The 18,128-nt window shown below is 36.8% G+C and overlaps 1 protein-coding gene across 1 annotated transcript in view; it reads left to right on the top strand.

Moving 5' to 3' along the window:
* LOC122814414 overlaps window positions 1-17,880 on the top strand; it is a 156,891-nt gene extending 139,011 nt beyond the window's left edge. Inside the window, exons 5-6 of the mRNA XM_044086997.1 lie at window positions 5,524-5,744; window positions 17,800-17,880. Coding sequence (XP_043942932.1) covers window positions 5,524-5,744; window positions 17,800-17,880 — 302 coding nt within the window. The remainder of the gene's footprint in view (window positions 1-5,523; window positions 5,745-17,799) is intronic.
* Window positions 17,881-18,128: the final 248 nt, after the last annotated feature.

Raw genomic sequence — 18,128 nt, 5'->3', positions numbered from 1 at the left:
TCATCGCAAAATGGTTTAATTGCAACACAAGCAAAAAACATATGTTGCCAGTCAGCTTTAACATTTGACTTGCATCCCCAACATTCTACTTTCTTATTGTACATTAATTTTTAATTTGATTCTGTGGAGTGATAAAAGCTCTATGCATGAATTTCTAAGAGAACAATCTCCATTTTAGTGAAGAGGTTGTTTGCTTTGATAATAATAACATTCATTTTTTTCTCATCTTCAAATTAATAAGTTTAAAATTATTCCAAAAAGTAGCCTTATAATACCGAGATTCATCTTTAACCACTTTATACAATTTAGATAATAATCCTTTCCCCGGTATAATCTGTTGCATCTAAATGATTAAAAGTTAAATAAATTTAGGGACAGAATTTCTAACAGTCGGTTGCATTGAATTAACTCTACTTTCAGTTACTTGTCTAAAGTTTTGAATGTCCAAACATATATCATTAGCTAAATCAAATGCATTTATTATATAATTAACTGATTTCAGTTTTTCACTATCCATCAACTGGAATCAATATATCATGTTTTTTTTTCTTTAAGAGTTATCATTGATGATAAGTTAAAAGTAGAGAAATTATTCTCCGGTATAAGCTATGGGAAACAGGAGAAAAAGCCATGCTTTGCATTCAGGATATCTATAAATACAATTTCTAAAAGTTGTCATTATCATTGAAATATAGGATAAATTGATTGTTTGCTGTTATGGGAAAAGTAATCTTTTAGCAGCCACTCCATAGTATTGTTTAATATTAAATGATGGAGCAACTTTGTCAGATGAGTGGTTGTCAACGAAATGTTTTTTTGAAACTGTTTCCATCTTGCTTTATAATTAATATTTAACCAGATATATATTTAATTATTGATAAAAGGGTGTATAATTCTAAATCCAGTAAACCAATGCCACCGAAAGACCAATCTCTAATGTGATGATTCAGAGCAACTCTAGGCTAATTATGATGGCAAAGAAATCTCAGGATTAATGAATTAAACTATTTTATACTATTTTTAGGGGAGGAAGAGATACGGATTGAATTATATATGCAACTTTTGGCAGAATAATCATTTTATTTATGGAAAGTCTATCTTAGTCAACAAATCTTGTCCCATTTGTTAATAATATTTTTATAGAAGTTACACAGCTATTGTAATTCAGTTATGATATTGTGAATGTTGTCTGTTAAGGTTATCCCTAAATAGTTAAGTTTTTTGTCTTCTGCAATATATTTGAAAAAAAACTTTTGTCCATATTGTATTTTTGTTTTTTATCATTAAAACTAAGTGCAGCCTTTTTCCTGAAAGCTTTCTATTGTATTAAACAAAGCAAAGAGGGATCTATAACTTTCATTCACAGTCAGAATATCATCAGCAAAAAGGTTTTGGAGTTTAAATACTTGTTTGACTGTATGCTTTTGATGTCTGAATTTGATCTTCTGTAATTTGCAACTGGTCTCATAATTAAAGAACAATGGTGACAAAAGACATCCCTGTTTAGTTCCTTTGGTAATCCTAATAGACAACTAAATGGACCTATTTTTATGTACGTATAAGAATTCCGATAAAGGAGATTAAAGGAGAACCACACCAACAGACTCAAAAAAAATGTCTGTTTCATCATGGTTTTTGTTTCCTACATTTTATCAGCACTCTGGGAATATTTACAAGTTTTTAAATATTTTTATACTTAATTTCTGAGTCTGACCACATGTGGCCTGGCATCTTGAAGTAATTTTGATTGTTTAGGCTGCCTCTAGGTATCCCACAATGCAGAGCTTGTCTGTAAAACTAAATGCATCATGCAGGCCTCTTTCTTCCTAAAGCTCCTGTCACTGCATTAATTTTACATGCATACACTGCTGTCTTTCATTTCATGCCATTCAATGACTACTTAAAACACAAACAGTACAAATGCCACAAAACAGACGTTCATAGTGCTTTTTACTGCTGCTTCTTTTTAGAATGGCTGAACTGCAGTCTTTTGCGAAGCCTGAATTGCACTACTTTGACTCATCTCCCACCCCCCACACCTAACTTCCCTAGCTGTCAAAGTGCTAAGGGTAATTGGAGCTGTTATCTGCTATGGTTGACAGCTCACAGCAGGAGACTTGACTCATGTACTGTTTCCTTATCCTAGCCTTTACTTTCTGTATGGGTAGCGAAGGACCAGGGAGCTGTGACATCAGAGCCTGGGTGGGTTTTAGGATGGTTGTGGTGATGTCACTTTGGGGAGGGTATTGGCCAGAAAACTACCTACATTCAGTGGCCTTGATGACATCAGTGAATTGGAGACTGCAGCAAGCTTTTCCAGGGTGGGATAAAAAATTTTTGAAAGTGAAACCACCACAGTACAGTAAGGTACTGTTCTAATGAACAGAAACATTCAATTTAAAATATTTTAAATGCTGTATTTTTCTTTATTCATAACAAGGACAGTAAATAGGGAGAAAAATGACGGAGAAGTTGAGCATTTAATAATAGAATCCTGTTGTTGTCCTTTAATAAGATGTAAGAAATTATTTGAAAAATTACATTGTTCTAAAACTAATAAAAGATAATTCCAATTAACTGAGTCAAAGACACTATTAATATCTAAGCTTATTAGTGTTAAGCCATCTTTTATGCTATTGCATACTCCATTGTTGTTAAAATTATTTCAGTATTACCATAAGAGTTCCTATTATAAAAAACAGTTTGGCCATTATTAATCAGAAACAGTAAAAAATGCTGCATTCTGCTGGCATGAATATTTTATAATCAATATTTAATTAAAAAATCATCAAATCACAAAAATACATGCAAAAAAATTTATTTTTTTTTAGAAACCTTTTGAGTCTCCCTTTTAACAGGGAACTTTGCCATTAATACTGGTGGGTACATCCGCTCTAATTATTATATTATTATTTTTTTCTGGATCTCTCTGTATAATTCTATCTCCTCCCTATATGTCCTAGAAAATTGCTCAAGTACCCAAACCTAAATTCAGTGCATTTGATGTGGTTCCTTTCCTGATGTGATATGTTGTTCATATCCCTATCTCAGTAAAACCAATAGTACTAACATTGGGGTAGCATAACAGCTGTTTAAATGGGAAAAATGACCTCATTCCCCAGATGTGTGTTATCTGGGACAGAAAAATATGGCATTGCCCGATCTCCTCTAAGTGTGGTGATGGCTTCCCATCCCTGTGCTAATCAGGTTAGTGTAGTAGCCACCTTCCTTCTTTCTTTTATCTAAAATAACCTGAAAAAAAAAAAGAGTCATGTGGTGTATATCTAGAAAGTCTCATCGACTCCCCCCGGACCTGTTCCTATAAACATACATAGGATGCATAATTTTCGATACAACCTGTATTAACCATGCCTCCTGTAACTTCTTCTCATAATAAATAGGAAGGAACGGAATGTTTGTACCACCATCATGGTAAAGTTGAGGAACAAAAGAGAGAGAAATTTTAATAAAAAAAAAAAAAGAAAGTGTGGTGTGTGGGTGTGCCACAGAAGAAAAAAAAACAAACCTGTAAAACAAAGGTAAAGGGTACACATGACTTGTACAGTGCATTCTCAAATAAGTGTTGATGTTCCACTCAGCAAGTGCCCATAGCTAACTACCAGTGGCTATATTAACATTCTCTCCTATCGGAGCATTTACAACAGTATCCAAAGTGCTATTGGTAACATTATCATCAGACGTAGTCATGTTAAATTTTCTAAACAAACAACTGAATTCACAGCATTCACTAGACGTGTGTCTCTGTAGCATTATTATTGTTTCAGAACTAACAAGAACTGTCCCTCAATAGCTTCGCTTCTTTTTGATTTAGAGAGCCTGCTCTCATACTAAAACATTATCCCGAGCACTGTTTAGTGCACTGTGTACATCATTAACCTCATATAATTGAGGCTTACCTCTATGTTAAGTTGCTGCCAGTCAAACAGTAATCAGGGGACACAGGACCGAACTCCAGACCGTCGGTGGTATCAAATTGTCCTCCACGCCACCAAATGAAGCCAGTGGATTTCCTTTCTCTCATCAGGCAGTCCCTTAGCCCGAAGCGTTCAACGTGACATCCTCCTGGGAACTTCCTGTTGATTATGCAGCACATGCATTAATCTCTATCTGCTCCTGGTCCTCCCTCAATCATGCCTCGTTCAAACCAAAGAGAACTTAAAAATAAAACAAAATTCAAACGGAGTAAATGCTACAACGGACAGCAAGCAAGAAGTAGCTATGTGATACGTGTTGCAGCAGTTTGCCATCAAAGGATGTCATCAAATGCACTTGCCAAGCACACTATGGAATGTGGCCCCCCAACATGAATTTAGTTTTGAGCAAATTTCTAGGACATATAGGTGATTGGGGAGGACCAAGTGCAGATAGGACAATTTGAATACCACCGACGGTCTGGAGTTCATCTGAAGGAGACACTAAGAAAAGATATTATAGCTGTCAACAGAGAATTTATGCTGACTATCCTGAGTCAGCTGTACAGTGTGCACTAAAAACATGCTCGATAATGTCAGCAATACTGACGTGACTGTTAGTTCTGAAACAAATGTGATATATGCTACGAGAGACACGTCTAGTGAATGCTGTAATTCGCCTGATGATAATGTACCAATAGCACTTTGAATACTGTTGTACAGGTGGTGATAAAGGATTTGTACTCACACTCTGAACAAACATTTAGTTCGGTAGTGGGGAAGGGCAGTGCACAGCATTTAATTTATCAAATTATGTGTTGAATACATATGAGTTACAAGTACTCTCAAGGGTCTTACATTTATTCCTAGTAGGAACAGTTTTAGTTCCACCAATTCATCCACTGGTAGCCGCTTATAGTAAGCTAGTCGAGGATGACATATATCATATGAATTGATAAAGGGAGTCATATTTGACACAGTTAGATATAGGACAGATATGATGAACATGCTAATGGATGACAGGTATTATGAATCCATCTCTGAACAAATCGTGAATACAATTATTCATAGGGTTCAGTCTACACTTTCTAACTTACTCACTAATGAAAATATAGATCAGGAACTTTATGATTTTTTTCAAGTTGTACATCCATTGCTATCACTGAACCACTCTCCCTGTACATTGAAGCCCAACTTAGACCTTTGGTAGAAGCTAACACTGTTATTCTTAGAGACACCAAACAATTTCTTTTGGACTTTTATGAGTTTATTAATTTCTTTAAACATCAACTTGATACTTTTTTGTTTCCAGGAACACATGTTGTGCCAATAGCTACGCCAACCTATCATGGCTGAGTGGGAACATCAACACTTATTTGAGAATGCACTGTCACTTCTGAATGAATTTTTAGGCAAATTAATGATTCTCTTTGGTTCCTCAACTTTACCATGGAATGGTCAGGTACAAACATTCCGTTCCTGGATATTTATGTTGAGAAGTATGCATCCGGCTATGTTTATAGGAACATAGTCCGGGGACAGTCGATGAGACTTTCTAGATATACACCACATGACTCTCACTTTTTTTCAGGGTTAGACGATTTAGATAAAAGATTTAAGGAACGTGGCTACACTAACCTGGATGTTAGCACAGGGATGGAAGCCATCACCACACTTAGAGGAGATCGGGCAATGCCATATTTTTCTGAAGGTGCTTTGAGGTTCTATTCAGATTATGGCATTGCAACATCATCACCAGATAACATCACATCTGGGAATGAGGTCATTTTTCCCATGTATTATACCAAGGACGTAGGTACTCTCAAGGATATATTCACCAAACATTGGCATGTTTTGTCAGTAGATCCCACTATAAAAAGACTAATTAAAGAATCTTAAACAGCTGTTATGCTACCCCAATGTTAGTACTATTGGTTTGTATACAGATGAAACACACATGGTACCGTGCAATAGATGCAATTTCTGCAACTATATTCTAAGTGACCCATTGTTTGTAGCTATATGATATGTGTTGCAGGCAGTTGCCAATCCAAGGATGTGGTATACCTGGCATCCTGTATCTCCACATCAGGAAAGGAACCACATCAAATGCACTTGCCAAGCACACTATGGAATGTGGCCCCAACCATGAATTTAGGTTTAAATTATACAGAGATCCGTGAAATTAATTGGATAATTAAATTTATTGTTAAAATCTAGGAGACTCAAGGTTTCTAAATGAAATAAATAATTTTTTGCATTGTATTTTCGTGATTTGATGCATATTGTTTTTATAAGTATACATTTTTATGTGATATTTTTTTATGAGTTGTTTTAAGGTGTATTTCTTTAAGCTCTGTTAGTTTTTTTTAATATATAAACTGTTTACACTCAGGAATGAATTGTAATCTGGTCTGAAGAAGCTATCCTAGCGAAAGCGCTTACCACCACATTCTATTCGAATAAACCTGTTTTTTTATACTACAGAAGTTTTGACATTGTTACATTTTATATGGAATCAATATTTAATTAAAACATTGGCCTATATGAAGAACAATCTGTAAGATCTTTATCACCTTTTTAAAATTGGGGAAATAAGGGTGCAATTCCAAGATGGAAGAATGATTTGATAGACCTTTGACTATGGAGAAAGCTTTGAGCAGAATAGTTAAGGCTTCATTAGGCATTAGTTTATAAATTTCATGTATTATACCATCATTACCAGGGGGCCTTATTACATTTTAGTTTATTAATTTGAGCTTTAATTTCTGACATCGAAACTGGCTTATCACTTTTTTTATCTGGTCATCAGATAATTTATTTTTAGTATTATTTCTGAGAAAAAAAATAATATCCTCTTGACTTTCCATTTTAGGATTATATTGATTGGTTTTATTAAAGTGAGATCTAAATTCCTTGAGAATGTCCTCTATTTCTGTAACCTTTTTCTTACTATTTGGAGAATATATATTTCCTTAATGTGATTGGATTTTATTACCAATTTTGTTCTCGTAGCTAACTTTTGCATAGATTTTGGATTAATAGAATAGTTAATTATTTTAATCCTTTGTAGATTTATGATAGTTTTGTGATTAGGGATTTCTAGATATTTACCATTTAAATTAATTTCTTGTGTTACATTGTAAATCCCTTTTGACTGTCTAATTTTAGTTCATCTATCATTTCTTGTAAATCAGTTAGTTCTCTATCCCATTGCTTTTTCTTTAGAGCATACCAACTCATGATTTTACCATATAGATATCCTTTCAAGGCATCCCATGAATAAATCTCTGAGATATCTTCTTTGTAGTTAAATTCAGTAAAGGTCTGAACTTCCTTAAAAAAATTAAGTTATATAGGTAGGTATTTTAATGGGAATATTATTGTTAAAATTTAAAGTTAATTCAAAAGTTATGGCATTATGATCAGAAAGGGGGACAAGAAACAACTTTAAATGTATCTAGTTTAATAATTAAATAATTCAAAATATAAAGGCTATCTGTTCGTGATTGTGATCCATGTCTGTAAGAAAAATGAATAAAGAAAAGCAACTCTGGGTCTGAAAATTAATTTCAAGCTTTAATATCAAATAGTTTTATAAATTCTGCTAACGCTTTTGCTGAGGCAGGTATCCTTCATTCTTTAGTAGTATTAGACTCAGCATCTTTTAATATACAATTGAAATCACCAGCCAATATAATAAGTTTGAATAATCTGGTCTAGTTGATGTTTGATAGTTGTGACTCCAATTCCAGGGATCCAGTAGACGTTATTGAAGGTGTATAGTTTCCTTTTAATTTCTAGAGTTACTGAACAAAACATAGCTTTTTTATTGTTATAAGTACTGAGAACGTTAAGTGTAGGTAAAGAGCTTCTCCACAAAATGACCACCCCCCTTTTTTCTGACTATAATGTGAGCTAGAGAACACTGTATCATTTTTTTGTATTAAGTCTAGCTAAGTCTTCTTGTAACAGATGTGTCTCCTGCAAAAAGATAACCTGAGAATTAAATAATTTTAGAAACTTAAGTTACTTATCTTATAACCATTATTTAAAACCATTAATATTAATGGATGTGCACTTAAGATATGTCATATATAAAAAATACATAGATCATTCACATTCTAGTGGTATGAAAATATCAATGGAACATGCACACAATTTTTGAACTGCATTTCAATAAATATATGGACAATAAGACTGAGATTGTTAACAATGTAGTTAATAACAATAGTAGACACTAATAAAAAACTTCAGAAAAGAATAACCATAAACATCTGTTACCCTCATGGAGTCTAACACTCCTAGTTTGAATAGCAAACCTATCCAAACCTTTCTTCCCATCAAGCAACATAAGACCAAGACCTCTCTATTACATTTGAAACTATTCAGTTATTTAAAAAGAAAAATATTAAACAAATAAAGAACTTCACAATGAAAAAAGCTCAAAAAGCTTTCAACCAGTTTCAAGTTTATGTAAACATTGTCTACATTTTAAGTGTAAAAAATATACAGTAATGAAGACCGTACAACTATTAACAGCAAGTCCCCTCTAAGATTACTGTATGAAGTGGGCAAAGTCAGGAGAAACAAAAAATCGACTAATACTTTTACAGAAGATGGCTTGAGATCTTAACATCAAACAAACACAGTAAAATATATAGAGATACATAAGGAGAAAATTAGAATAATATCATAGAGAATAATATCATAGTACAGCATGAAATTGCAATATCATGCATGCTGTGTATTAGACATTTTCTATTTAAATAAGGAATAGGATGACATTAATATGTATACCCATCATTTCAACTTATTCAGAATCCTAGTAATAATTACATATACGTATTAATTCCTCAGCCAAAAATTGCAACTATGCAAAGTGGAAAATTATCAAGAAGAGTAAAATCATATACCTACCTAATTTAAAAGAATATAAAAATAAGGTTCCAAAGTATGACATGTGATGCTATGCCTGGCAGAAAAACAACATCCCATCTCCAAAAGTAAATGAAATAAAATATCCATGGTTCAGCCTCAAAGACGCACACAAAAAAAAATATATATATATATATATAATATATATATATATAATATATATATATATATATATATATATATATATATATATATATATATATATATATATATATGTATATACAGCCCACATTAAAGCAGCTTGATGCTGAAGCAGATAAATACAGGAGATAGAGCCATTTTATTTAATTTATGATTTTTCCATAACTGAGTCTGATGCATATATGCCTGCAGCTAATAAACAACAGTGTAAATAAAATCTTGCTCATTGTGACTTTTTTCCCTTCTTATATACATATTATTTACAATAATAAAGTAACAACAGACCATGTGCAATTGTTCTGATACACAGTACTTCTCAGTGGTGGTGGTGAAACATGACTGGAGTTAAAACAGAAAGGCTGCAGGCATATTTTGCAGGAATTCTGACTCATTCCCCTCAGCTGTATAGATTTTCACAGAATGCCCAGATTTTGGCATCACATTCTTGGCATGTTTTTTTCAGGAAGTTGTGACCTTCTAGCAAGGTAGTGGTAAATTGTTAAAGACTGAAGTCTGAAAACAATGACAGACCTTTGAGCTTCAGACCTCACTTCACACAGAAAATTCACAGCAATGCAAAACCCATTATTCTATCAACTTGCAAGTCCATAAGAGCAACAACCAAAAATGATCCCTACCTTTGTACCTCCATCCCACTTATATTTATGACTTTGTCCAGATTTCATACTCTAAGAGGTTGAGAGGTATGTTCAGACTCTGTGCCATCTGCTCTGGCCCGCTACATATTTTTTCTTTTGAAAGGGAAGATGGACTTTAGCTCATTCATATTTATATGCACATTACTATCTGATTCATAAAGCAGTACCATGAGGGCCACAGCCAAAATATACCACCTCGACTACAGTCTCTCGATCAGATCAAAACAATGTGCAACAATGGGTTTAGATGCCAAACTTCTAGATATCTCTACATATAAACTTTAAACACATATTAAATAATGACACATTACAAGTTTTTACCTCACACACTCTGAAAAGTCAGTCTTCCACACTCTTAATTTCATATGCATTTTCTCTCAGCACTTTCCAGATATCAGTTCCAATTACCTGTACAGTCTCCTTTCTACAAGCCAAAATCAGTGCCATCATAATGCCATGGTAGGACAAGAGAGTAACAGCATCTACCTAGCACACATATCCTTTGTCTTCATCTCTCAGTTACTTAGTAACACTGTTTTCTTCCAAGTTTGTCAAGAACACACTGCAACGCAAGATCTACTTTAAGGACTGTTGTGCAATATTTCCTCTTTCAAAGAAGGGAATTAAAATGTACTGAACTAGTATGAGGCAAAATGTTCATCGTGTTTCACTGTTGCAGTCATTACACTTGGGTTATCCTGCTGGCAGGCAACCCACAGTCGGCCCGAGTTCCAAAGTCTTGGTCCGGCTTAGGTTATTGTCGCCTCTTCCCTGACGTCAGTGCGCCAGGGCTATAAAAGTTGCAACCAATGCCATTTTCTTCAGACTTTCTTGCCGCACGGTGCCCGAAGCAAAAGCAGTTTGTAAGTGCCGGTCGGCCGACTCCTGAGATTTTCAAAATTAAGTTTCAGAACCGAAGTCTTCAATAAAGCTAAGTACCCCGTTGGGGAAACTTTTTCTTGCTCCAGACCGATGTCAGTAAAAGTTAATAATTGTATTTCTTGTGGGAAGCAAATACCTCATAAGGACTTTCACTCTTACGGTATTCCTTGCCTAGGCCCTGACCACAACGTTACTAGTTGTCGGTTTTGTGCTAGATTCAATAAACACACTATTAAACGTCGGTTTGATTTTGCTTTACATTATTTTGGCCGAAGATTTAATTACATAATGCCGTTGGAACAGTCGACGACCGGAATTTATAAAAAATGCAAAGACAAAGAAAAGGACAGGCATCCGAGGTCCTAAACCGATGATGAAGCCTCTTCTAGGCCAGTCGCCGGTTTGCCGGTTCTCAGTGAGGTGCTTTTGCAGCCCCTGACACCCACTACCTCAGAGCCACAGGCCTTAACCGACAGCCATGTGGAGACACCAGGGCCTGTGGAAACTCAAGGTATTGGGCCTACGGAAACTATTCCCTCAGATGGGTCCAGAGCCGCTGAGCAGGCATCGGCTTCTGAGGGTGTTTTCAGACCTTCACAACTTACAATTAAGCCCACTACAGCAGCAAAGGCAAAGTCAAAAACACCATTAAAGACAAGGAAACAAGTACAGCATTCTCCAGAACAGTCATCCATGCCAAAGAAACAGATGCTTAAAATGGCTGAAGACCTAATTACTTTAATCAGGGGTTCCCATCCCCCTCCTGACAAAAGGCCTAGGCAAGGCACTGACTATGATTCCTCTGACCAGGTTTCCATTTCCTCTGATTCCTCTTCTGATCAGGGATATTCTCTCCCTCCCTATGAGGACTCTGATACATAAGAGTCCATACCTTCAGCCTCTCCGCCTGAGGATTATTCTTTTGGGGAAACCCTGCACTCCATGAGGGAACATTTCCATTGGGAGAGCCAGGATTATTCAGAATCCAAGAAAAGGCTCAGAGACTTCCTTTTATTGCCTCAGCACAGACCCCTGGCTATCCCCCCTGTGCTTGATATTGTTGATAATGTTTTTTTTTTAATCCAGTCTGTCTCCTGATTCTTTACCCCCTGCACCAGTCAAGCCAGACAGGTACTACAGGGTCCCTGACTCTCATAAATTTCTTTACAAAAACCCCGCTGCAGACCCAGACACAATTTCTCAGGGTCCTAAAGGGGATAAAGCTTCCACTGCTAAAAATCCTGTCCCCTCGGATAGGGATTCCAGAGCTCTGGACAGATGGGGAAAAAGTTTACACTTCTGCTACTTTAGCTGTAAGAGCTTTAAACTGCCAGTTTCACATGCTTAAATATCAACAGTACCTCATGTCATTGTTAAAACAGAAAATGGTTTCAAATACAGAAAGTCCTGACAGTAAGGAAGTACAAGATTTATTGCATGCAGTTGAACAAGTGGGAAAGCATACTCTGCAATGTGGTTTTGATTCATTAGAGGCTTCTTGTAGAACCAGAGTTACAAGCTCTGTTATTCGAAGGCATGCTTGGTTAAAAGAACAACGTTTACCTGACCATGTTAAAGTAAAGTTATTGGATGCTCCATTGCAGCATGATACTTTGTTTGGTGTTAAGGCAGAAGAGGTGTTAAAGAAAATGGAGGATAAAGCAAAGTCAATGCAGACAGTGAAAGATTTCTTACAAGTTCAACCACCTAGATTTAGCAGAAACTGGCCTTCAAAAAATTGGTCCTTTCCAGTGTCAGATAGGCCACAAAGAGGCAGATACAAATGCCCAAGAGGCAGATCTCAGCCCCAAGCCTCCTACAGACCTAAACAATGGGGTGCTTCAGCCCCCAAAGGAGGGGAAGACAAATCACAACCTTATAGGAAACAGTCCCAATGACTTCCCTCTACAAATGCCAAGCACTTACCTTTTGACAGCACCCCTAGGGGGAAAGCTAGCACTTTTCTCAAAAAATTGGCACATGATCACCCAGGACCAATGGGTGCTGAATATTGTTTCTCAGGGTTACAGGTTCCACTTCCACATGCTTCCAAAATCAAAAGGTATGCCAGACCTGCCACAAAACCAATGGGCAGAGGCACAAAAACAGATTGCTGCTCTTATGGACATGGGAGCTATTCAAAAAGTTCCACAGCAAGAACAGGGACAAGGATTTTACTCAATACTTTTCTTAGTACCCAGAAAGGACAAAACCTGGAGACCAATACTGGACCTGTCAATCCTAAATACTTTCCTGGATGTTCCAAAATTCAAAATGTTAACACTACAGCAACTTCTGCCCATGCTGGGCAAGAAGACTTAGCTAGTTACTTTGGACCTCAAGGAGGAATACCTGCATGTCCCAATCAGACAGTCTTGCAGAAGATACCTCAGATTCATAGCAGGGTTAATGCATTACCAATTCTCTGCACTGCCCTTTGGCTTATCTACTGCGACCAGGGTCTTCACAAAATGCCTGGCACCAGTAATTGCATTTTGCAGACAAAAAGAAATTCAAATATATCCCTACTTGGACGATTGCCTTATTCAAGCAGAGAGCAAGGACATTCTTCTAAAGCATCTGGTGTTTGTAAAAAGATTGTTAATTTGCCTAGGGTACACAGTAAACGAAAATAAATCAAAAATAGTGCCCTCTCAAGAGATAATATTCCTGGGTGCAAGCTTAAATACAACTCCCTGCAAGAAAAATTCTGCAGGCCCTTGGCTTCATGGCATCCTGCATTCTACTAATTCCATATGCAAAACTGCATATGAGGAAACTACAATGGTATCTAAAAAGTGTTTGGACTCAGCATTGTCACAGCCTGGAGACAATCATAACTTTAATTCCCTGCCAAAAACAGGAGTTTTGATGGTGGTCCCAGGCCTGTCACCACAACAAGGGACAGCCTTTCACCTTACCCACAGCCAGGCAGACAATAACAATGGATGCATCGGATTATGCCTGGGGGGCGCATATGGCAGGAAAATGTATTCAGGGTACGTGGCCCAAGAAACAAATGCATCTTCACATCAATCAAAAAGAGATGCTAGCTGTACAGAATGCCCTGACAGCTTTCAAGGATCTAATACATCCAGGACAACTATTAATAAAGACGGACAATACCACAGTTATGTGGTACATAAACAAGCAAGGGGGGCCACATTCCTACCCCCTATGCAGACAAACCATGGCTTTGTGGAACACAACACTGACCTATCAAGTACATCTGCAGGCACAATTCCTGCCAGGAACAAAAAATACACTGGCAGACGAACTAAGCAGAAATCTCATGGATCCTCACGAATGGAAGCTAAATCCACAAGTGTTCAGCATGATAACGAGGAAATGGAGAAGCCCAGACATAGATCTTTTTGCCTCCCCTCACAGTTACTAAATACAGAAATTTTGCACAAGAACTTATCACTTTCAAGCATGGAAAGTGGATGCTCTATCATTCAGCTGGAAAGGCCTGACAGTCTATGCCTTCCCTCTGATGCCTCTTCTTACCAAGGTGCTGCTAAAAGTCAGACAAGAAAGGCCAAAAATGATCCTGATTGCCCCAGACTGGCCATGCCAGCACTGGTACCCAATCCTAAAGAGTTTGTCTCAAGACCCAGCTTGGCTTCTACCTCAAATTCCTCATCTTCTGACACAACAAAACAATCAGATTCTGCACAGTCAACTCAGAACCTTAAACCTGGCAGCATGGCAGATAATGTAGCCATTCAGACTGCACCTCTCTCTAAAGCTGTTATGGATGTCATTTTAGAAGCCAGGAGGCCCAGCACTAGGAAATCTTATGCAGAAAAATGGAAGAGATTCTGTGCTTGGAACCAGGCACAAGGGCTCGAACCACTTGTCCCTAATATACCTCAGATTTTACAATACCTAAATGAGATGTTGGACAAAGGCTTATCTCTCTCATCTATTAAAATCCATGCCTCTGCCATTTCAGCTCATTACAATACGGAACCTCCTATTTTTTCACATCCTCTACTATGACAGTACCTCAGAGGGGCAAAAAATATAAGACCCCAAGGAGAGCACCAATACCTACTTGGGACATCAATTTTGTTTGAGAAACTCACACTGCCTCCTTTTGAACCAGCCAGCACAGCTGATCTAAAATTCTTGTCATGGAAAACTGCTCTGCTCCTAGCAATAACTTCAGCAAGAAGAGTCTCAGAGTTACAGGCATTAATGGCTATGGAACCTTTCCTCATTTTTGATCAGGACAGGGTTTCTCTTAGGACAAACCCAACATTCATGCCAAAAGTGGTCTCCAATGTGGCCTTAAACCAAACCATTCATTTACCTACTTTTTACCCAAATCCCCAGAATAAAGGGGAGAGGCTTCTGCACACTTTGGATATACACAGACAGCTACGATTCTACTTGGACAAAACAAAAGCTTTCAGAAAAACTGAGCAAGTGTTTGTAGCATATGCTGCAGGATCACAAGGAAAGCCTATTACAAAGCAGACAGTATCGAAATGGATAGGACACTGCATCCATTTCTGTTATGGACAACATGGCAAATCAGTGCCTAAGGGCATTAGGCCTCACTCTACCAGAGCAGCAGCCACTTCAGCAGCTTTCCTCAGAGGAGTACCAACCAAAGGCATTTTAGAAGCTGCAACCTGGAGCTCACTGTCCACTTTCACCAAGCACTATCACTTACCTCTCTACTCTAAATCCAGAACAGGCTTTGCCACTGCAGTTCTGCAGGGCTTGGTAGCCTCTCCAAATCCTATTTAGACCCAGCCACCCAACCTCAGCTTTGGGATTCTACCCAAGTGTAATGACTGCAAAAGTGAAACACGATGAACATAGTACAGTTGTGTACCTACCATAAATGTAGACGTTCAAGTGTATTCACTGTTGCAGTCCAGGTTACCCACCCACCACCCCCCCTTTTTTCATTTTCTGTACTTCTCGTCTCTATACTACCTATGTGGTGTATTTGCTTGTAGATGAAGGAAATGGTTATAGTAATATATGCATGTGTTTTGGCATAATTTTATCTTTCCAGCCTTCCTATCTGGGGGCACCTGACATCTTGGGCAAGAAAAACTGAAGAAAATGGCGTCGGTTGCGACTTTTATACCCTTGGCACACTGACGTCAGGGAAGAGGCGACAACAACCGATGCCGAACCAAGACTTTGGGACTCGGGCCGACTGCGGGTCGCCTGCCAGCAGGATAACCCAAGTGTAATGACTGCAGCAGTGAATACACTCGAACATCTACATTTATGGTAGGTACACAACTGTACTTTCTGATCTCTCCTGCACAGTTTAGTTCAAATAGTGTTGCAGAATCATCAGATCCTCTGCCAAGTGCACAAGGTGTTAAGGAATCCAGCTAGATCTGGATTCTATGGAAAAGCTTAAACTGAGTGTTATGCAAGAGAAAATTAAAATACTTGAAAGTTAAATTAAGTGGAACACTTAAAAAAAGGTTCATTTAATTGGTTAAGAGTACTGCAGGTCTTTAACCTATTAGAGAAATGTCAGGCATGGTCATGTAAATCTGACGTTTCCACTAAAGCTCATCTCCAAGATAACATACAGGAGTCCCAGAGCAAAACATGCAAACTTGGCAGGAATCCAGAAGGATTCAAATGAACTCAGGTAAAGGTGAAAAGTCTCAAGACAACAGGGAATATTTCGAGCTTAAAGGATAGAGATGTATGTGAGATGATGAGTGCAATTTTGAACAAATGGAGCCAACACTTAACCCAAGACAGGATAACAGAAAAGGAGTCGTACTATAACCATACCATGTACACCAGTCAAAAGCAGCACACCAAAGTCAATCCATCTCATAAATCCCTAAAACCAACAAGCATCAAGAAACCACACACCAGCAACACACCATTGAGGCAGCCCATCAAGAAAACCAGATAACGAACTTCCTGGCCCCATTACCTTACCATTAGAGCTTGACTATCAAACCAATGAATATAAAAAGAATGTGCAAATATCTATGAACAAGACAACCAGACCAAAGCACAACAGGTAAAACACAAGACAATGAATTACATTTAACTATTTAAATGTAAACCCTAGCATATTAACATATAGAAAACTTAGTAAAATACCTAATTAAATTAAGTTCAAGATCTGAAGCTAACAAAGATTAAACATATAATGTACCATAGATGAAATTGTTTTGTTTGAAAGTATTTGCATAAGATCATTTAAAAGAAATAGATAAAAGAAGTAACATTAAAAGACAAAATTGAAACAAGGGAGACTTGAATGTAAATTAACACGCATATAAATTATAAAATAGTAGAAAACAGGATTGAGAGTGTAACTGAAACTAATTATTCTAAACCTAAACCTAGTAAATAAATAACAGAAATAGTGGCAGATTAGCATTAATTAGTGTTGGTTATTGTTAAGTAATATAAATATAATTAAAATTAAGAAGCAGATAAAAAAAGCATATTTACCACAATGTAGTTTGTATCCACATCTCCCTTCCTATCTTTAAGACCAATTAAGGCAGAAAATAAAAAAAATACATAAAAGGTGAAATGATAAAAACAGATTAGTTTAGAAGTCATTTATCTTTTAATTGTTTTCTTTTCATTGGTCTTCCATCCATTCCTTTTAGCTTGTCTTTTCAAGGAGCTATTGCTTTAGTCCATATGTTCTATGTGATCTGTTATATTGTCAGATTTTAGGAATGTCATAGCAGCATCCAAGTCATCAAAGAATTTGGTCCCATCTGGAAGAAATATTTTAAGCCTGGCAGGGAAAAAGTAAATAAACTTTAACTTGTCTTTTCTTTAGGTCTTTTATTAAAGGGAGAAAGCATTTCCTTTTGGACATAACAGTCACAGAATAGTCATTGTTAAACCTTATTGTTCTGTCTCGTATCTTTGATAGGATATTTAGGCCATGCAGATTTAAGGATTAATTCTTTGTCCTGAGGTGAAAAAAATCTTACAGTAGTAGATCTTGGAGAATGATTATTTTTTGAGGAAGATGTAACCAGGGATCTGAGCCCTTTCAATTCCAAATGACATAGCTTCAGGCAAGTCCAGAATCTGAGGAAGCCAAGGAGCTAAAAAGGTTGTCGTACTCTCTCTTTCTGTCTTCTCTGGGAGACCAGAGATACAAATGTTGTTTCTTTGAGACCTATTTTCCAAGTTATCAGTTTTATTTGAGAGAAGAGTATTTTGTTTCTGTAAGAACTCAGTATTACTTTCATCTTCATTTACTCTCCCTTCAGTGTCATTCAGTGCTTCTTCTATACCAGGTGTTTGAGATTATTGCTCTTTCAAAGTCTCATGAATCTGTTCCATCTGCTTAGAACATTTTTCTTTAAAATTATCTAATTTGCAGTCCATTCTGTCCATCTTTAAAGAGAGTTCCTGTATATTAGTAAGAACAGACTGAAGCTCCTTTTTTAAAGATTAGTCCTGAGAACTGGTTTCAGAGTGAGTCATTTTAAAGTTGTGTGTGAAGAAATCTTCAAGATGAAAGTTTGACAGGAAAATGTTGACATATAAAAAATTGATAATATTCCTCAAGACACATTAAAATAGTTATATCTACTTG

This window comes from Protopterus annectens, chromosome 10.part0 (assembly GCF_019279795.1).
Source record: "Protopterus annectens isolate FY-2018-M chromosome 10.part0, PAN1.0, whole genome shotgun sequence".
Lineage (NCBI taxonomy): Eukaryota > Metazoa > Chordata > Ceratodontiformes > Protopteridae > Protopterus > Protopterus annectens.
Note: the sequence above shows the minus strand (reverse complement) of the source record. Positions and strands in the feature narration are given on the sequence as shown.